General features: G+C 36.3%; 1 protein-coding gene across 2 annotated transcripts in view; it reads right to left on the bottom strand.

Annotated features, from left to right (window-relative positions):
• Positions 1-22,855, bottom strand: part of DPH6 (diphthamine biosynthesis 6) — a 172,205-nt gene extending 149,350 nt beyond the window's left edge. For both annotated transcript variants that reach the window (XM_042989216.1, XM_042989217.1), the window contains exons 1-3: positions 22,688-22,855; positions 17,729-17,823; positions 4,289-4,482 (exon numbers count right to left, since the gene is read on the bottom strand). In XM_042989216.1, the coding sequence (XP_042845150.1) occupies positions 4,289-4,482; positions 17,729-17,823; positions 22,688-22,710 (312 nt within the window). In that variant the 5' untranslated portion in view covers positions 22,711-22,855. The remainder of the gene's footprint in view (positions 1-4,288; positions 4,483-17,728; positions 17,824-22,687) is intronic.
• Positions 22,856-23,334: the final 479 nt, after the last annotated feature.

Here is a 23,334-nt window from a genome sequence, read left to right as displayed (position 1 = left end):
GTTTGAATTTTAAGAGGGATATAAGAATGTTACATCTATAGAAGGAGAAATAAATTGTTATAAAAAAGAAACAACCAACAAGTGAAGTTATTGATCACCAAAAATACAACTGTTAAGAAAGGAGGGCATTTAAAAAGGAAATCTCACATCATATACAACAAAAAGATAGAAAGATACAAAATAATGTGAGAAAAGAGAGATGAAGATTCAAACTAGGAGGTCTAACGTCCGATCAGTGAGAATACCACAAAAAGGGAATAGAGAAAACCAAGGGAGCCAATTATCAAACAAAGGAAGAGCATTTCTCAGAGCCATCCTCAAGCTACACTTCCGTTGGCTCTGCTATTTTTGTGTGTGTGTCAGATCTGACATTTGTATGTTTTTTCCATACAAAACAAAAAGCCATAGCAACTCTAGGTCTTACATCCACACATCCTTCTCTACTGGAGAAAGTGTTTATTTATCTCCTGCCAACCATCCATCATCCTAGGCTTCATTCCTTCTATTGGGTACATATAAGTTAACAAAACCATCCCTGATGCAATCACTATAGTCAGGAGAATGCCATGTTGTGACTGGCTTTCACCTGGATTAATACCATCCCTGAACCATCATTAAGAGAAAGAGGACAGAGATATGCTGCTACTCAATAGGAAGCTGCAGAACGGATGCAGGAAAAGCAACCTTCAATATCCAATGCATTGTTGTGACATTTCAGTACACCAACCATAAAGACACAATCATAAAAGTTAACAGAGAGGAAAAATAAGTCAGCTAAAAAGAACAAAAATCACATCAGCATCAAATTTTTCATCAGCAAAATGCTAGTGAACCATGGAGCAATGCCTTGAATGGTTTGAGGAAAAATCACTTTTCAATCTAAAATTTTAAATTCATCCAATGTATCCATCAAATGTGAGGGCAGAATAGGAACATTTTCAAAATGTATGGATTTGAAAGTACCTTCCTTACGGAAGTTTCTTAAAGATGGACCAAAAAGAAGGAATAGCCAAGACAGAGGAAGATATCAGAAACAGTAAGAAGTGGCTCCAAACCACTAGAGAGAGAAAGAATAAGTTAATCCTTAAATATACTCTTTATAGGGATATGGTGTTTACACATATCCTTCAGTAACTATTACATTTCTTTTTTTTAAATTTTTTTTAACGTTTCTTTATTTTTTTTGAGACAGAGACAGAGCATGAACAGGGGAGGGTCAGAGACAGAAAGGGAGACACAGAATCCAAAACAGGCTCCAGGCTCTGAGCGGTCGGCACAGAGCTGGCCGTGGGGCTCGAACTCATGGAGTGTGAGATCATGACCTGAGCCGAAGTCAGACGCTCGACCGACTGAGCCACCCAGGCGCCCCTATTACATTTCTTACGTGACTTACAAAGAAAACCCACAGAATTTAAAAATCACTATATTTCCAGGAAATAATATAGGTTATCTATATACCAAATTAATATATATACCAAAAATATTTATATACCAAAAAATATATATACCAAATTAATCCAGGTGAAAACCAAGGTGACGTTTTAATACTAACAAAATTCTAAAGAATAAAAAAAAGGCTAGTTATGTGAAAATCAGGTTATCTTGTAAACAGCTTGAGATATACATATGTTATCTACCTGTCATAATCACCCAGTAATCTATGAGATATAAAAGCTTATTACATTTATATTGGTTTTCATAACTTCTACAAAGTAGGAAACTTACTCTGTCATTTCTCCCAAGTCGTTGCTACTTCTTTTCAGCAGTTAGTTAAGCACTTTGCAAAAAGAAACAACTCCTGCTCAAAAATTAGCTTTAATATTTTGAGGTAAAAAAAGAGCTACAAAACAAAAGATTGACTTACATGGGAAAGTCACAAAACTGCAACCTGTTATAAATAAATGCTTAAAATGAAAATGAATCTAAATGCTTCCAATGCTCCATTAATATTCAAAGGATTAAGAAATGCAATCCCATCTTTTTCTTAGAATGAGTGAACACTAACCTGAAGAATTATAGCTCTTCTAGATCCGTTTTTTCCCATAATTACTCAATTATTCATTAGAATATGTAAGACCTCTATTGGAATTTTTACACCAGTGTTTCACAAATGGATTTAACTATAAAAGCCTAGCTATACAATCTCTTCCATAAAAGCAATATATTTCTAATATTTATGTCCTTAAAATATCCTATAGTAAAATTAATATTTCTATACAGAAAGAGAAGGAACTATTTCGTCCCCGACAACTTGATAACATCTCTTTCAACTATAGTTATAATTATCATGTACGAACTTCCAAAGCAGTTGTCAAGATTTAACATTAGCATTAATTTATGTCATAACTGACGGTTACTATAAAGATAATGACAAAGCATCCATTTCTCCAAAGACAGCATGGATCAAAAGGGAAATTTCTTCTTAATTACTACTAATCTGCCCATTTTTAATTAAATTGATCAGTAATTTATTATCTTTCCCTTTCTTGGAAGGCTGTTATTATCACATAGCTTCCCCAAAGTTATCAGTTATCAGTGATTTTTAGGCAATCCAATTACTTCTGGTGTGAGTCCCACCATTTTGTAAAACTTGTTTATGCTAAAAACTTAATACCCAATTTCTCTGTACCTTAAAAAAGAAATTTTAAAAATGCAGGGGCGCCTGGGTGGCTCAGTCGGTTAAGCAGCCGACTTCTGCTCAGGTCATGATCTCACGGTCCATGAGTTCCGGCCCCACGTCAGGCTCTGTGCTGACGGCTCAGAGCCTGGAGCCTGCTTCAGATTCTGTGTCTCCCTCTCTCTGACCCTCCCCTGTTCATGCTCTGTCTCTCCCTGTCTCAAAAATAAATAAACGTTAAAAAAAAAATTAAAAATGCAGAATTTGCACTCAATATTTCACACTTGAAAGTGAGCAGTTTCAAGATCTTATTTGTACAGAAAGACAATTAAAAGTGGAACTTTTATGCCTTTCCCCCTTGTTTGATAATCAAAATAGTTGTTATTAGTATGTATCTTCCCAGAGGAAAGAAATGAGGTCCTTGTAATTTCCTTTGAAAAATATCTACTTCTTATGCTATCCATAACTAAACAATAAATTACAGCATTATTCCAAGTGTCTTCCCTATCAGTTTCTTTTCTAAAGGTAAATACAAATGAAAATATCTGACATACAAAATAAGAAATACTTAATTCAAGCAAACTTTAAAAGAAGTTAAGTGCTTCATGTATTTTTTCTGAATCAAAATCCTTAATTGATATTAAGCTTTGATCAGCATCAAATTTAAAATATAACACTGAAGTAACAAATTTTCATGATACTGGTTCATAATATAACTTCTCAGAAGCTGAACGTTCTGTGAAAAATGAGAAAATGAAATGCAATGTTTCTTGATAGAAGGGACAGAAATCTTCCTTCCCTTTGTGACAATACGCTAAGACAAGCAGGAAATATCAGCTTACATTCTCTATTTCATTAGATATGCCTTGTATGAATTGACTACAGCTGATTAAAAAAATTCATATTAAGAATACAGAATGTATTCAAATAGTTAACTATCAATGCGAATGAAAAGATAATGGCTTAGTATAAAGTAATCTCCATTAATTAACACTTAGTGAATAAGTTTCTACTACATTTATAAGGCCCACATTTTCTCTCCTAAATTTCCTATTTAGAAAAATTAACAGTGAATGCAAAATGGCTGCCAAACTCTTATGTACAGGGACTTAAGAATTTAATTCGCATCTCTCTTACTAGATTTAAGCAAGGTTCAGTCTTTTAGGTCTATTTAAATTTCACCATACTAGAAAGGTCTTGCTTGAGCACCCCCTCATCACTCCTTACCACTCTGTTTCCTTCGTCTTCATAGTACTCTTCAGCACCAAGCATATGATTTGCTTGTTTGTCTATTATCTGTCTACTCCCACTGCAAAGTAAGCTCCAACACAACAGGGCTTTGTCTGATCTCTTCATTGCACTATCCCCAGTGCCTAGAACTATATACCGTGCACATAGTAGCATTCAATAAGTATTTGTTAAAAAATAAAAATGATTAAAAGGTCATCAGCTCCAAAATCCTACGGAAAAACTTAATTAAAGACATTTGACAACCATGAATGCCAAACTATACCAAAAGTTTTATTTTTAAATAGTATTTAAAATAAAGGCATAGTAAGTTTTCTTTTCTATCCAAAAAGACTAAATATCTTGTCAAAGAATAGCTGGGTTACTAACAGTTGTTAATTATTACTACATTATTCAGTTAATGTAATTGGTTCCTGTGCATACCTTAACAAGTTTCAAAAGCTCATAGAGATCTTCAACCTCATCACCTTCACGTTCGGTATACACTCGTCCCGTATCCACACTCCTTCCTCTTATGGTACGGCGGTAGAGAGGAAGAGCCATCGCTTCTGCATACAGATCGACGGCGTGATGACCCACTGTCTGATACATGTAGCTATCCAGTTCATCTGACCCCACTGCAACATTGAAAGTGGAAATAATCAGTAAAACCGAGTGAAAAAGAAAGTGGATTTGAAAGTCCATCTGGGTTACTGCTTGGAGACTTACTACAGTATATCTCTCTGCATTAACGAAGTGAAATAAAGTGGAAGAGTGGCACATTTGTCCACAGTTGCATCCAGTTCACATCAGCTCTAGTCATCTCTACTACTAATTACAGATACATATAAATTTTTAAAACTATATACAATAAATGTTTAAAGAGAAGAGTAATATAGCCAATAAATTTTGATTAGTTTATTCAATTAAAGATTTTATTACATAAATGTTTTTCAAATCATTCAAGGTTATTTACAAAGTCATGTGGAGTTGTAGGAAAAAACCTTCCTTAACTAAGTAGCTACTTGGCTAACAAGTGACAAATATTTGTAAAAATAAATTACATGCTCTTGATATATTTTATATTCAGTACTTCAACAAGACATACAAAAATATATAAATTAAACAGCAGTCCAAGATAGCTGCAAAAGACCCTGAACTTACCTCCTTCCACAGAAATACCAAAACTACAGCTACATATGGCATAATTCCCACTGAATTCTAGCTGAATAGCTCCCTCCACAACAAGGAATAAAAGGCCCACATCAAAATGTGTGACAAAAGCAGAGACTCAATCTTGCCCAAAACCCCAGCAGTGACCCACAACAGAAAGGGATCTCACAATACTGAAACCTCTCCCTGAGGAGGGAGGGGTTTGTGCCCCACACCGGACACCCCAAAACTGTAAAACCTGCACTTGAAAGACAAGGACCCTAAAACATCTGGCTTTGAAAACCAATGGGGCACACACCCAGGGGGTCTAAGGGACTGTGGAGATTTGAGATATTCCTTTTCAGGAGCTTGTGCATAGACTCACTCCTCCCAGGACCCAGCACAAAGACAGCAGTTTGAGAGATGACTGGGTCATACGTGAAGATTTATTTGCTAATATATAATTGTCTGCTGAAGGGGCAGGGGCAAGTTGGGACTTTTTTTGGAGATGGAAGTGCTGGTAAACAACATTTTCCCTCTCCTTCTTTCCACATTGCTAGCGCTGGTGACAAGTGCAGGTGCCTCACCTCCAATACTTTTCCCCCACGTGGCAAAAGTTATAGGCATGCCCTACCCTCAGCACTCTTTCCTTGCTAAATCCACAGGTGAGCCCCACCTCCAGCACTCTTTTCCTGCATTGCTAAATCTGTAGGCATGTCCCACCCCAGTGCTCCTCCCATACCTTGCTAAAGCCATGGGTATGTTCTGCACCCAGCACTCTTCCCCTGCATCACTAAAACCATGGACATCACCCTCAGTGCTCTCCTGCAGCCTCACTCAAGTTGGCCACCAAGCACAGTCCACACAACAGACACTCCTCCATCACTTGAACCTAGTAGCCAGAGGGGCTTCTGTTTCTAAGCCCCACAGGACTAGCTCTATGGAGGCTACCACACCTACAGCACTGAACAGACAGCAGACTGAAACTCCTCCCATCTGCTTTGCAAAAGGCCCATATGCTTGTCCTGGAGCTTCAACCTGAGGGACAGGCTTCATGTTAGTCACATACCTAAAGATTACAGAGGTGCCCTCAGGAACCACAGGCAAGGAGTTACATCTTTGAACCCTCCCTTGGCCTTGTTACAGCTCACTGATACCTCTCAGAAAGAAGCCCAGTTTTTTGTAACTCATGCCCAAAGGACACTTTCATCAAATCTCAAAGTTTAACAGCAGAGTTTATACTTGTGGTCCCACCGAAATGTATATATTTGCATTCTTTAAAAACTGCTGCCTGAGGATCTGGCTTTCAATCCACCTGAAACTAGTTCTTAACTGAGATCACTCCCTTTGTAACACTGATAGGTCTTGGAACACCTTCGACACGGGGACCTAACAACAATAAATCAGTCTACTTAGGCAATCACAAAAGTTCAAGAGACAACCAGGAACTAAAGCAAGGTTGAACAACAAGGTTCATCTACGGAAGGCCACTCCCATCAAGACTGGAAGAGACAGCGGTTTCATTTAATATATAGAAACAAACACAGAGAGTAAAGCAAAATGAGGAAACAGAGGAATATGTTCCAAATGAAAGAATAAGACAAAACCTCAGAAAACACCTTATGGAAATAGAGTTAAATAATTTAACTGATAAAGAGTTCAAAGTAGTTCACAAAGATGTTCACTGAATTCAAGAGAAGAATGGATGAGCACAGTGAGAACTTCAACAATGAGGCAGAAAATATAAGAAAGTAACAAACAGAAGTCACACAGCTGAAAAATACAATAACTGAATTGAAAAAGTCACTGCAGGATTCAATAGCAGACTAAATGAAGCAGAAAAAGGATTAGTGAGCTGGCAGACAAAGCAATGGAACTCACCCAGAAAGATCAGATCAAAAAAGAAACAAAAATTAAGTGAAGATAGCTAAAGTGACCTAGGAGACAAGATCAAGAATAATAGCATTCACATTATTGGGGTCTTGGAAGGAGAAGAGAAAGAGAAAAAGAGGTAGAAAACTTACTGACGAAATAATAGCTAAAAACGTCCCTAACCTGAGGAAACAGACATACAGGTCCAGAAAGCAAAGAGAATTACAAATAAGATGAATCCAGAGAGATCCATAGCAAGACCCATTATAATTAAAATATCAAAAGCTAAAGATAGAGAATATTAAAAGCAGCAAGAAAAAAACTAATAGTTACATACAAGGGAACCCCCCCCCATAAGACTATCAGCTGATTTTTCAGCAGAAACTTTGAGGACCAGAGGGAGTATCATAATATACTCAAAGTGCTGAAAAGAAAAAAACTTCCAGCCAAGAAAAATCTACCCAGCAAAATTATCATTCAGAATTGAAAAAGAAATAAAATATTTTTCAGAAAAGAAAACCTTAGGGAGTTTATCACCACTAAACTGGCCTTACAAGAAATTTCAAAGGGATTTCTCTAGGCTGTAAAAAAAAAAAAAAAGCATATGTCTAATAACTAGAAAACATATGAAAGTAAAAACCTAATGGGTTAAAGGAAATATATAGTAAAGGTAGTGAATTAACCACTTATAAAATCAGTTTATAGGTTAAAGGACAAAAGTAGAAAAATTTACTATAATTATAATTAAGGGACATACAAAACTAAAAATGTATAATATAATATTAAAAACATAATGAGGTGCCTGGGTGGCTCAGTCGATTAAGCTGAAACTTAAGCTGAAACCTGACTTGGTTTTGGCTCAGGTCATGATCTCTCTGTTCATAGGTTCGAGCCCTGACTCCACGCTGACAATGTAAAGCCTGTTTGGGATTCTCTCTCTCTGCCCCTCCTCCATTCACACACTCTCTCTCCCCCTCTCTCTCTTAAAAACAAAAAAAGAAAAAACTTTTAACACATACAGTGTGGGGGAGGGAATGTAGCTTTTAAAATGCATTCAAATTAAAGTTGCTATCTATTTAAAACAGACTGCTATATATGAAATGTTATGTATATATAAACCTCACAGCAACCAACAACCAAAAACCTATAATAGATACACAAAAGATAATGAGAAAGGAATCTAAATCCAACATCAAAAAAAAAAAAAAAAAAAAAGGCATTAAACCACAAGGGAAGACAGCAAGAAAGGAAGAAAGGAACAGAAAGAAATTACAAAAAAGATAGGAAACTTAACAAATGGCAATAAGTAATATACCTGTCAATAATTAATTTCAGTGTAAATGGACCAAATTCTCCAAACAAAAGACAAAGAGTGGCTAAATGGATTAAACAAACAAACAAACACAAGACTCAACTATATGTTGCCTAAAAGAGATTCACTTTAGCTCTAAGGACACACAAAGAATAAAAGTGAAGGAATAGAAAAGATACTCCATGCAAATGGAAAAAGAAAAGTGGTACTGTTATACTTTAAAACAAAGACTATAACAAAAGATAAAGGGCATTATATAATGATAAAAGCGTCAATCAAAAAAGATGACATAAAATTTGTAAATATTTATGTACCCAACATAGCAGCACCTAAATATATAAATATTGCCAGATCAAATATTACCAGACCTAAAAGAAGAAATTAATAGCAATACAATAGTAGAGAACCTTAATCATCATGTAAGTAAGAACCACTTACATCAATAAATAGATCATCCAGACAGAAAAATCAACAAAGAAACATCAGCCTTAAATGACACATCAGACCAGATGGACTTGGTAGATTTATACAGAATATCCCATCCAAAAGCAGAATACACATTCTTCTCAAGTGTTTGTGACCATTCTCCAGGATAGATCACATATTAGGCCACAAAAAAATAATAAATTTAAGAAGCCTGAAATAATAGCAATCATTTTCTCCAACCACAATGTTATGAAAACTAGAAATCAAATACAAGAAGAAAACTGGAAATTTCAGCAGTATGTGGAGATTAAACAGCATGCTATTGAACTAATGGGTCAATAAAGAAATCAAAGGCAAAGTAAAAAATAATACCTTGAGACAAATGGAAATGGGAATACAACAATCCAACACCTATGGGATACAGTAAAAGCAGTTTTAAAGGGTAGTTCAAAGCAATGCAGGTTTACCTCAAGAAACAAGAAAAATCTCAAACAATCTACTTTAACACCTCAAGAACAAGAGAAAGAATAAACAAAGCCAAAAATTAGCAGAAATAAGGAAACAACAAAGAGTAGAGCAGAAATAAAATAGAGACTCAAAAGACAAAAGAGAAGATCAATGAAATTAAGAGCTGGTTCTTGGAAATGATAAACAAAATTGACAAAGATTTTGACTAGATCCAGCAAAAAATTAAGAGGACTTCAAATAAATAAAATCAGAAATGAAAGAGGACATGCTACAACTGACACCACAGAAACACAAACGATCATAAGAGTTATTAAAAGCAATTATATGACAACAAATTTGGCAATGTAGAAGAAATGGATAAATTTTTAGAAACATACAATCTTCCAAGACTAACTCCTTAAGAAATAGAAAATCTAAATAGACTGATTACTAGTAAGGAGATTGAATCAGTAATCAAAAACCTTCCAACAAACAAATCAAGTGGGATTTACTCCAGGGTAATAAGATGGTTCACATCTGCAAATCAATTAACATGATGCACCATATTAACAAATGAAGGATAAAAATCATATGATCACCTCAATACATGCAGAAAAAGCATTAGAAAAATTTGGCATCCATTTATAATAAAAATTCTCAACAAAGTGAGCATAGAGGGAAGTACCTCAACACAATAAAGGCAATATATGACAAGCCCACAGCTAACATCATATTTCATAGTGAGAAGTTCAAAGCTTTTCCTCTAAGATCAGAATAAGACAATGACATTCACTCTCGTCACTTTTATTCAACATAGTACTAGAAGCTCTGGTCACAGCAATGAAGCAAGAAAAAAAAAAGCATCCACATTAGGAAGAAGTAAAACTGTCACTATTTGCAGATAACATGATACTTTATATAGTAACCCTACAGACTCCACCAAAAAACTATTAGAACTAATAAACAAATCCAAAAAGGCTGCAGGATATAAAATCAGTATACAGAAGTCTGTCACATTTTTATACACTGATAACAAACCACCAGAATGAGAAATTAAGAAAACAATTCCATTTACAATCGTATCAAACAGAATAAAATACCTAGGTATAAATCTAATCAAGGAGGCTAAAGGCCTGCACACTGAAAACTATAAGATATTGGTGAAAGAAATCGAAGAAGACACAAATAAATGGGAAGATATTCCATGCTCATTGATTGGAAAAATTAATTGTTAAAATGTCCATATTACCCAAAGCAATCTATAGATTCAATGCAATCTCTATCAGAATTCCAATGGAACTTTGCACAGAACTAGACCAAATAATTCTAAAACTTGTATAGAGCCACAAACAACCCTGAATGGACAAACCAATTTTGAGAAAGAAGAACAAAGTTGGAGGTTTCACACTCCTTGATTTCAAACTGTACTATAAAGCTATAGTAATAAAACAGCTATAGTAATCAAAACAGTATGGTATTTGCATAAAAACAGACAAATAGATCAGTGGAAAAGAATAGTGAGCTCACAAATAAACCCACACATATATCGTCAATTACTTTATTACAAAGGAGCTAAGAATATACATTGGGGAAAGAATAGTCTCTTTCAATAAATGGTGTTCAGAAATGGGACAGCTACATGCCAAAGACTGAAACTACATCACCATTTTATACCATACACAAAAATGAACTCAAAATCGGTTAAAAACTTAAAACAAATTAGAACTCAAAATAGATGAAAGACCTGAAACCATAATAATTCTAGAAGAAAACATAGGTGGTAAGTTCTTTGACATTGGTCTTGGCACTGAGCTTTTGGATCAGACTCCAAAACCAAAAATAAACAAATGGGACTAGATCAATCTAGAAAGCTTCTACACAGCAAAGGAAACTATCAACAAAATAAAAAAGCAACCTACTGAATGGAAGAAAATATTTGTAAATCATATATCCAATAAGGGATTAATAGCCAATATAAATAAAGAACTCGAGAGCAAAAAAACCCAAACAATTCAAATAAAAATGGTCAGAGAATCTAAATACACAGTTTTCTAAAGAAGACACACAGATCACCAACAAGCACATGGAAAGATGTCAAATATTACTAATTATCAGAGAAATATAATCAAAATCACAATGTGACACCTCACACTGGTCAGAATGGCAATTATTAAAAAGATAAAAAACAACAAGTATTGTAGGGGATGTGGAGACAAGGGAATTCTCATACACTTTTGGTGGGAATGTAAATTAATAAGAAATTTCCAATATGGGAAACAGTATGGAGGTTACTGAAAAAATTAAACTAGAACTACCATATGATCCAGCAATTCTTCCTCTGGGTATTCATCCAAAGAAAACAAAAATGCTAACTCAAAAAAGATATATGCATCCCCACGTTCACTGCAGTATTATTTACAATAGCCAAGATATGGAAATAATATGTGTCCATCAATGGATAAATGAATATAGAAGATGTGGCACATATACTGCCACATACAAAGGCATCACACTAAGTGGAATAAGTCAGAAAGAGACAAGTATCAAATGATTTCACTTACATGTGAAATCTAAAAAACAAAACAAATGAACAAACAAAAGAAGACAAAAACAAAATCATACTTACAGATACAGAGAACAGATTTGTGGTTTTCAGAGGGAAAGGGGGTTGAAGGAGCATGTGTGAAATGCATGAGGGTGGTCAATCGTATGGCGATGAATGGTAAGGAGATATATCATGGTGGTCACTTTGGAGTTTAAACAAACATTGAATTATTATGTTATATACCTGAAACTAATATGTTATATACCAATTTTATCTTAATAAAAAATAATAAATAAACCATGTCTCAGGTGGACCCATGAGCTTTGTAATATACTTTTAATAAAACTGTTTATCTAAAAAAGAAAAAGAAATTCAATACTGTTAGAGCAGTTACAAATGTATACAGAAACATAGCTTAAGCTAGTCAGTAACACAATCACTGGTTGTCACAAGATTCCACAAATATCAATACAGGTAAAATATTCAAAATAGATGAGTCACACCAGACTATTTTGATGATACAAACGAACTTACAAATATATTGGATCAGGCTTTTTGATCTCATATTTACTTTTGAGAAAAAAGAATCATGAAGGTACAAAATATTATTTGCAGATATTCATCATAGCATTATTTATATTAAAAATTATAGTGTATTCATATAATGAAATACTTTGCAACCATTAATATAATTTTGAGGAAAAGCATTTTCTATTTTTTACTTTATTGTTGAAGTATAATTGACATACAATGTTATATTAGTTTCAATGTTATATTAGTGTGCAACATATTGATGTGACAATTCTATAGACTTCTCAGTGCTTCCCACAATAAATATAGTCACCATCTGCCACCATGCAACATTATTACAATATTATTGACTATATTTCCTATGCTACTCTACATGCCCATTTTATAAACAGAAGTCTGTATCTCTTAACCCACTTTCACCCATTCCCCTACCCACTTTCCTTCTAGCAATCACTAGTTGTTTTCTGTATTTAAGAGTCTAGTGTTTTGTTTGTTCATTAGTTTGGTTTAGATTCCACATGTAAGTAAAATCGTATAATATTTGTCTCTCCCTGTCTGACTTATTTCACTTAGTATAATGCCCTCTAGGCCCATCCATGTTGTTGCAAATGAAGAAGGAGCATTTTCTTTTTATTTTTTCTATTTTTTATTTTTATTTTTATTTTTAAAATATAATCTATTGTCGAGTTAGCTAATATACAGTGTATACAGTGTGCTCTTGGCTTTAGGAGTAGATTCCTGCGATTCATGGCTAATATACAACACCCAGTGCTCATCCTAACAAGTGCCCTCCTCAATGCCCATCACCTATTTTTCCCTCTCCCTTATCCCTCCCCCTATCAACCCTCAGTTTGTTGTCTGTATTTAAGAGTCTCTTATGGTTTGCCTCCCTCTCTGAAACTATTTTCTGCCCTCCCCTTCCCCCATGGTCTTCTGTTAAGTTTCTCAAATTCCACATATGAGTGAATACATATGATATCGGTCATTCTCTGACTGACTTATTTCACTCAGCATAATACCCTCCAGTTCCATCCTCGTTGTTGCAAATTGCAAGATTTCATTCTTTTTCATTGTCAAGTAGTATTCCATTGTATATATAATCCACATCTTTATTAATCCATCAGTTGATGGACATTTTGACTCTTTCCATAATTTGGCTATTGTTGACGGCGCTGCTATAAACATCGGGATACGTGTGCCCCTATGAATCAGCACTCCTGTACTCTCCATATAAATTCCTAGCAGTGCACTTGCTGAGTCATAGGGTAATTCTATTTTTAATTTTTTGAGGAATCGACACACTATTTTCCAGAGCAGCTGCACCAGTTTGCATTCCCACCAACAGTACAAAAGAGATCCTCTTTCTCCACATCCTCGCTAACAACTGTTGTTTCCTGAGTTGTTAATTTTAGCCACTCTGACCAGTGTGAGGTGGTATCTCAATGTGGTTTTGACTTGTATTCCCCTGATGATGAGTGATACTGAGCATCTTTTCATGTGTCTGTTGGCCATCTGGATGTCTTCTTTGGAGAAGTGTCTATTCATGTCTTCTGCCCTTTTCTTTTCTTTCTTTCTTTCTTTCTTTCTTTCTTTCTTTCTTTCTTTCTTTCTTTCTTTCTTTCTTTCTTAAATTGTTTTAATGTTTATTTATTTATTTTTGAGAGAAAGAGAGTGTGAGTCAGGGCGGGGCACAGACAGAAGGAGACACAGAATCCGAAGCAGACTCCAGGCTCTGAGCTGTCAGCACAGAGCCTAATGCGGGGCTCAAACTCATGAACCGTGAGATCACGACCTGAGCTGAAGTTGGACACTTAACCAACTGAGCCACCCAGGCACCCCTTCTTCTGCCATTTCTTCACTGGATTATTTATTTTTTGGGTGTTGAGTTTGGTAAGTTCTTTCTAGATTTTGGATACAAACCCTTTATCCAATATGTCATTTGCAAATATCTACTCCCATTCCATCGGTTGCCTTTTAGTTTTCTAAAGTATGTTCTGCAGAATAGGAATCCCATGTGATGGTAATAAATACTGGATGCAGAAAGGATTCCATGGTCAAATAATTTATTAAAAACGGGATAACCATGTTAAACAGGTGTCTTTGCTGTAATTCTTCCTAGGCTAATGTGCTTTAACGTGTTCCAATAAGGGGAGAGATTATGAACTATATCTCAAATTTATGTACCCTTAAAAGACTTACATTTTATCAGGTATTTGTGATTCAAAGAATATATCTAGGAAATATTGTGATGGAATAATAATAACACGGAATATGTTCACAATGTGTTAGTAAGTTTTAAAAAAGTTTACAACACTATTTGACATATATGTATGTATGTGTGTATGTATGCATATATGCCAAGAATGTCCAATTAACCTGAGTATGAAAAGTATCCTATCAAAAAGGATGAAAAAATGATATTTTAAGGGCCCCTTCATTAATCAAAACCATCACCATATGCCATCACATTTTGGCCCACCAGATCTGAACCCAACCCATACACCACACTGGCTTGCATGTACTCACATTATTACTACATACCTGTCTACTCCTAGTCAACAGTAGGAAGTAGAGATATAGCCAAAGTCACCAAAAAACCTTTCAGCCTACCCTCATCTCACACTTACCCTGGATCTTTAAATATATTAGTTTTAAAGAACACTGATACAATTGAATTAATATATTTAAAGAACTTTGAGCTTCTCAGCAAGAAACTTCCTGATGTTGGCACAATAATTAAAACATTTTACTGACTTCAAAAAACCTAGAGGACAATTTTCCTTTAAGGCTCCATTTAGTCCTAACCACAATGTAACTTGTATTAATGGAACCTATATTGCAACAATGGTATGAGATCAAATAAAACCAAAAGACTCCACTGTTGCCTGAAGCACCTCAATTAACATGCCACAAAAGTTCCTACTACAAATTTAAAGAGATGGTTTTGTGAATTTTATGACAAGGTCACATTATCCCCATTGATGGAAATAAATTCCTTTCCAGACTACGCATTGAAAACCCAGTGCCATGAATTCACTCTAACCAATTTCATACTGGAGTCATCTCTACCAGTCTTTCCTCATTACAGTTCCTTTTACAACATGTTTGGGGAAAAAATAAGTCAATCAATGAATCATTCAATAATCACCAATTTCCTGCTGACTTTAAATCAAGATTAGCTAAATCCTCTCCATTTACCAACCCACAGCCATCTACTCTCTTCCCCTACAGTTTCAGCTGATTTTTTTTCCAGCTTTTACTTCATAATATTTTAATTCCATTTACTGTTGAATTTTTCTAGCAATATTCTAAGTAAATGTCTCCATACCATTCTGAAGTATAATTTAGAGATACACTTTATCATTTTATCCACCCTGCCAGTGAACCATGAACACATGGAAGATTATACATCAATGATTCAGTACAAAGTAACTATACTAATTCAAGTAGAGAAGTTTAAAACAAGATAGAAACTCCAGGTAGAAAAATTATATCATTATATATATTATATAAATTTCTGTTTTTTAAATACCAAGACCTCTCAGATAGAAAGCTTAAAAAACCCACTTGCCTGCTTAGCCAGAAGGAATAAGGGAAGTTTTTTTTCCTTTAGTAACAGAACATAAGGCTGCAACAAAAGTCTGCTTCTTCTTTTATAATATAGAAGTTACAATACAGTTTCCATTCAAGCTTAGTCAAAGAGTTTTCTCTGTATTATTTAAAGTCAGAAAAAGGAGGTCATTTCCAATGCTGTTATATTATTCGTCATTGAAATGCTGTTATATTATTCATCATTGAAACCCTAATGCAAAATCCTAGAGTGTGTGTTTACCCTTGACCCTTTACAAGATCTGTTTTCTATTTCTTCCTATAAAATATTTTAAATCTCTACCTTCCCACTTCACTTCCAGCATTACTTGGGTCTTAAGTGTGAAATAAAGAAAATTCAGATATCTGACTGAAATAACTGCTTGATATTCCAGGCCTAATTCTAGTTAGTTCATTATTCATCTGTCCACCAATAATTGAGTGAATGCCTACTATAGAGGCATAGAGCGGTCCCAAGTACTAAGGCGCAACTAAAGAAACATAGAAGACATAATCTCTCCTCTCAAGAATAAGCAGTCTATTTGGGGATAAAAATCAAAGACCAAATAAATAGAAAATAACTGTAAAATGATATAAAAACAAAAACTCAACAGACTGGTAGCCTTGAGGAGGGAGGGAGGGAGGGAAGGAGGGAAGGAAGGAAGGAGAGAAGGAAGGAAAGAAGGAAAGGAGGGAGGGAGGGAGGGAGGGAGGGAAAAAAAGGGACATATTTAGCACTAGATTCAGATTCAACTAAATTTACTGGATGCTTACTTCATGCCAGGAACTCTAATTAGTGTTTTTACATATACTACTCATTTAATTCATCCTAAAATAACAATAGAGCCAAAGCATGGTCTTGAAAAAAGCTGAGTAAAGGGGATGATAAAAAGCTCTTACTAGAAGAGCCATGTGGAGAAGTAGTATTAAATAAAGTCAGACAAGTGTAAATCTTTCCCTATTATACCTTAGCAGTTAATATCTATAATTATATGGGTATAATAGAAGAGTATAAAAGGCAAACTGGTGAATATTTTCCTTTTTTTTTAAGTTCTAATAGCAACAAAAAGTACAACTATGCATGGTGATAGATGTTAACTAATCTTATTGTGGTAATCATGTCTTAATACATACATATACCAAATCATTACATTGTACACCTACAGCTAATACAATATTATTTGGCAGTTATATCTCAGTAAAAATAAAAGAAATTATCAAAGGTTGAATTGTGTTCCTCTCAAATTCTTTCCCTGAAATCCTAATATCCATAGCTCAAAATGTGGTTTTATTTGCAAGTAGGGTCACTGCAGATGTAATTAGTTAAAATAAGATCATTAGGGTGGTCTCTTAATCCAAATATGACTTGTGTCCTTATCAAAAGGGGAAACTTGGACACAGACAAGGTCACAGGGGGGAAAATTTCTAATTAGGGAAATTTCACTGGGAAGAAAACTGAAAAAAAAACAAAACAGCTTACATGAGGTCTGTGGCTTATTTGTGGATGCCCTTGTTATCACAGGCAAATAAAAAGTGGAAATGTACTGCTTTATGCTTCTCTCAAGTCTTACATGTTTAGCGTACGTGTAAGATGGATCATTTCTCATTATATGTCTCACTCTCCACTCTCCTAGAAGGTGTATCTTATTCACCTGTACATTGCTTACAATACTTGGAATGTGCTGTGGTGGAGGAGCAGTACACTCTGAAGTAAGGAGGTTCAAGGGTTCAAGCCTCAGGTCTGCAAGTTTATTCAAGTTACGTACCTTGGAGAAATTTATAAAACTATGAGTTTCAGTATCTCTGTCTAATAAAACTGTCTAGGAGTTCTTAAGAGAAATAAAGGATATGCAATTAAAGACACTTAGCATAGAACCTAGCATCTAATTAGGTGCTAAATATATATTAGTTCCATTTTTGTCTTTGCATACTGCATACAATAGAATGCAATTATGAAGCTGGGAGTTTCAGTCATTTAGAGAACTTCCCAGTAAGGGTATCATACACTTACCTTGGTTTTCAGCTGGTCTTAGATTTGCTAAAGCAACGATCTGATGCCCAGCAGCAATGCACTGCATCATATTATAACAGCTGTCCTTCCCACCACTGAAAAAGAAATAAAGAGATAAATATCAGGTTATTGACCATTATTGAACATAGAATCATTAGATATCAAAATATACTTATTCGACTTTTCAGAATACTTCAGGAACTGCTTTAGAATTAAAACACAAAAGACCACATGTAATTTCCATAGCAGAAGCAAACTAAACAAATGTATCTGAATGCCTAAGGTTGCTACTGACAAGAGCTTGTGAAATTATGTGCCAGGATAACAAAGACCATTCTAAACAAAATATGATAACTCTTTGGTCTCTTTGGTTTATAACAGTGGCTCTCCTTTATATACAAAGTGCTTTGAAAATTAAAAATATGATTTAATTGTAAATTCTAGCTAAACAGCTATTACATATATTCCTTAGATGAAATTTTCTATGGAAAAGTAGAAAACAGTCTATTCTGTTTTACTATAAGAAATCTAAAAACTGACCACCATCACCAATTAAAGGCTCAAATTAAAGATCTGAGACCCAATCTAAGGACAGTTTGATGGCCATGGTGGGTTCACATTCTATAGAGCTAGAAAACAAAATGCTGAATTACACTGATGAAGTTAAACATCAATACCATCAGTACTTTAGCTATCACTATATGGATGATGGCAGGACAAGGCTTGAGCCTTAGATCTAATAAACAGATTGAAAGGAACTTCTAAATTCTCATACCAAATCTACCTAAGGCAAGGGCAAATCACTTAGTCAAGACAAGTGGCTTATTTATAACAAGGCTGAATGGCAACCTTTATGCCAATGGCAACCTCTATGCCAAGTTCATCTATAACAAGGTTGAATGGCAACCTTTATTTTGGTTTAAAACTCTACTGCCTCTCCGAAAGATATGAATAGACACTTCTCCACAGAAGATATCCAGATTGCCAAATGACACATGAAAAAATGCTCAACATCACTCATCATCAGGGAAATACAAATCAAAACCACAATGAGATACGACCTTACACCTGTCAGAATGGCTAACATTAACAACTCAGGCAACAACAGATGTTGGTGAGGATGCAGAGAAAGAATATCTCTTTTGCATTGCTGGTGGGAATGCAAGCTGGTGCAGCTACTTTGGTATTTATCCAAGGGATACAGGTATCCTGTTTCAAAGGGACACATGCACCCCAATGTTTATAGCAGCACTATCGACAATAGCCAAAGTATGGAAAGAGCCCAAATGTCCATCAATGGATGAGTGGATAAAGAAGAGGTGGTATTTATATACAATAGAGTATTACTTGGCAATCAAAAAGAATGAAATCTTGCCATTTGCAACTACGTGGATGGAACTGGAGGGTATTATGCTAAGTGAAATTAGGCAGAGAAAGACAAAAATCATATGACTTCACTCATATAAGGACTTTAAGAGACAAAACAAATGAACATGAGGGAAGGGAAGCAAAAATAATATAAAAACAGGGATAAATAATTATACTATTTACAATAATATAAAAACAGAAAACAAACAGGGTTGCTGGAGGGGTTGTCAGAGGGGGGATGGGCTAAATGGGTAAGGGGCATTAAGGAATCTACTCCTGAAATCATTGTTGCACTATATGCTAACTAATTTGGACTTAAATTAAACAAATAAAATTAAAAAAATAAAACTCTACTGCCTTTCATTGTACATGTTTCTTCCTTTACTTTATCATTACCTCCCTTTTTTCCCTACTGTTCCATTCTTTCCAATCTTTGCTTAAGATCTGCAGGTGCCCCTCCAGGCACTTGAGACCTGTTCATAGACCAAGAAACTTTTAAAAAGAGACTGCTTGTCCTAGAAACTGGACCTTTTGCCTTTTATTTTAGTTGCCAACATTTATCTGCCTCTACCGCATTCTTCTAATCAATAACAACGGTCATTCCAGAACTTCTCAAGGCGAGACCACAAGGGGCATGGTGAAGTTATACATCATGCTCCCTTTCCTCAGATTCTGATATTCCCCTAAATCTTCCACAACTTCCCCTATTGAACTTCACTGCTCTATTTTCTCAGGACAAAAAGATTTCACCAATTCTTTAGAATATTTAGAATATTAAAGATTTATGTGCATAAAACCACAATTCTAATTCTTTAGATTATTAAAGATTAAAGAGTATACACCTGGGCACCTGGGTGGTTCAGGGGGTTGAGCTCTGACTCTTAATTTCACCTCAGGCCATGATCTCACAGTTTTGTGGGTTAGAGCCCCACATTGGGCTGTACAATGACAATGTAGAGCCTGCTTGAGATTCTCCCTCTCTGTCTCTCTGCCCCTCCCCTGCTCCCACTCTTTGTCTCAAAATAAATAAACTTAAAAAATAATAAAGAGTTGACACCTATAATCAGAACTTAGCTTTATAATTCATTTGTAAATACGTTAAAATTTCAAATATGGCTTTAAAATAGCATTTCCTAAACTGTGTTCTATGGAATGTTAGTGTCCAAAAAATACTGTAAGAACAAAAGGTTTTGAAAATGTTGAGCAACTTACTTGCCTCTTAGAACATTACAAAGTACCTAAGCATATGTTAGGTGAAAAGTCCTATAGATTAGAATTTTAATTCCCACCTCTGGTATACTAAGTGAAATTACTCAATGTGCTTGGGTTTACATGCTTCATTATAAAACCAGAGAATGGTTTAGCTAATCCTCAAGGTGTCATTCAACTGTAAAATTGAAGAAGTCAATCTTTTGTGTATAAGAAGAATAATGTTCTTCATGCTCTAAAGATATGTGAGAATCTTGGTTTCACTTATCCCTTAAAGCACACGAATATATCCCATCTCTCATTTTAGTACACACACACACACACACACACGATACATTACAAATAGATTCACCGTATTTAAGTTTAAATTCATATATATTCAAATGTATATTCATATAAATGTATATTTATGTATGCATTCATATTCTTATATATAAATTGTTATATATTCATACTTATAGCATGTCTCCTAACATTTATACAGATCTTACATTTAGCAAGAATTTTCCAACATTGACGTTTTTTAGTAATTTGCTTTTTTACCATAAAAGTAATATATATACATTACTGAATATTTACTGTAATGGATTATAGTAATCTTTTATCAATGTCGCCAGGATCTGACTCTTCAGTTGGTGTGTCTTACTTCAATGGTTAAACTTTTGGCAAATGGCATATGATGTAAATTACTCATTTCCTGGACTACTTTTTATTCTTATCTATCTGATCATGAAGATCACAATGGTCAGAGATTAATCATTCACTTAACAGAAAAAATTTACTGGGGCGCCTGGGTGGCTCAGTCGGCTGGGTGGCCGACTTTGGCTCAGGTCATTGATCTCATGGTTTGTGGGTTCAAGCCCTGAATCGGGCTCTGTGCTGACAGCTCAGACCCTGGCGCCTGCTTCGTGGATTCTGTGTCCTGCTTTCTCTGCCCCTCCCCCATTTGTGCTCTGTCTCTCTCAAAAATAAAAAATAAACATCAAAAAAAATTTAAAAAAAAACCAGAAAAACTTTACTGAATATCAATAATTATTCTGAGGTTATAGAGTCATAAAAATGGCATTGGAATATTCCAGTCACTGCAGAAAGGATTAGAATGTAACATTAAGCATTCTTAATAGGTCACTATTGTTAAGCAGTATCAATTAACTAGGGCATTGAACAAAAACGTTTATGAAATCTTCAATGGGCTTACAAAAGAAAAGTTGGTTGTGATGTATCTCAGACACTCTATACAGGTCCTAATCTCATCAAATATACATGTACTGTAGTCTAAATTCCCTTTTTAATGTTACTATGTTTATCTTCGCTTCAGTTTACATATTGGACATAGAAACATTTAAACTAGTCTGTCTTTCCCTTCCCTTATATAAAACAGGGAGGGGGACAAAACAGAAGAGACTCATAAATATGGAGAACTGAGGGTTACTGGAGGGGTTGTGGGCGGGGGGATGGGCTAAATGGGTAAGGGGCACTAAGGAATCTACTCCTGAAATCATTGTTGCACTATATGCTAATTAGGATGTAAATTTTAAAAAATAAAAAAAGAAAAAGAAAGAAAAATAAATAATAAAAAGTATAGACTAGTCTGTCTTTGGTTATCACAGGACTCACTTTTTTAGACACCTAAATAAGTTGCGCTACTATAAATTTCAAACTTCTTTTGTAATAGAATATGTTACCATACGTCAACCTAAAAGCAGGTGTCTATATCAAAAGCAACTGGATTTAGGATAAAACTGATACAATTCCATCTTCATCCCGAGGGAAGAGACCCTTTCTCTGTACTTGAGCCCAAGGTAAAATACACCTTGGTCAAAAGCAAACCAGTCGCGGGTGGGACTGCAGGCGAGGGAGAAGTGGCCTTAAGCGGGAGGGGGCGGAGCTAGTAACAGCCCCCGGAGGAAGGCGGACCGAAGTCGGCGCAGAAAGACAAGGAACTGCAGAAGAGGACTGAGTAAGTGGAAGTGAAGCCGTTGGCTCTCAAACTTCACTGCCCATTACACTTTTTAAGAATCCGACCCGGAACCTTGTCAGAGTAATGAAACCAGCGCTCTGCCAGTGAGACCCAGAAAAGGGTGGGTTTTCAAGTTCCCCTGGTGAACCCAAAGTGAATTCACGTATGAGGGCCAGAAAAATCAGAGGCAGGGGCTGACAGACTGAAGAGCCTCGGTCCAGGGCCGCGGGAGGGGCCGGGCAATAGCCCGAAAACTCCGCCTCTTCCTGTGGCCGGGAGGAGCCGCTGGGCCCCCGGACACGCGGTTCCTGCACAGACACTCTTCCGCGCCGCCGAAGGCGGCGGCGGTAGCTGCCGTTTACCAGCAGGAAAGGATGAGAGGCCGGCAGGGGAGGAGGAAGGCGGCTCCCGCGCCGCGTTACCTGATCAGAGCGGCGACCCTCATGCTGGGCGCAGTACGCGTGCGTGCGACGGGCGCGGGGGGGGAGCCGGGAAGTCGCCGCCGCCGCCGCCGGCCGTGACGCGCCGCGGGGCCTGGCGCGGGTGTTCGCCTCGCCGCCTGTGAGCGGCGGGGCGTTGCGACCTCTGCGGCTGCCTTGTGGGACATCTGGCCACGGAGGAGGCGGCACGTCGGCGCCTTGTCCCTGTGACAGGGCCCTCCTGGCCCAGGAAAAAATGATGTTTAGGCGCGGCCTGACCACCTAAGTGAGGGCACTGAAGCTACCAGGGAAAGGGCAGGGTCCGCGTCGCCAAGCCCAAATGCGGTGGCAGTGGATTTGTTTCGGCAAGAGAACGTTCAAAATCACTTAGGCTGCAAATGGAAACACTTGGAACATGCAAAGGGAGAGGAAGTGTGCCCTCACTTCCTCAGCCACCTGCAAGAAACTAACTGCACCCTTTAGTGTTTTTTAACCTAACATCTCCTTTGTATTACAAATCTAAACCTGAAACTACCCCTGTGAAGCTCGAAGCTCCCTGGGGTTCGGCCCTTTGCGTAAATACAGCACCGTAGAAGCCGGCTAAGGCTCCTCGCGAAAGAGCCTTGGCCTTGCAGAATCATTCACTAAGT

The sequence above is a fragment of the Panthera tigris genome, chromosome B3 (genome assembly GCF_018350195.1).
Source record: "Panthera tigris isolate Pti1 chromosome B3, P.tigris_Pti1_mat1.1, whole genome shotgun sequence".
Taxonomy (NCBI): Eukaryota; Metazoa; Chordata; class Mammalia; order Carnivora; family Felidae; genus Panthera; species Panthera tigris.
Note: the sequence above shows the minus strand (reverse complement) of the source record. Positions and strands in the feature narration are given on the sequence as shown.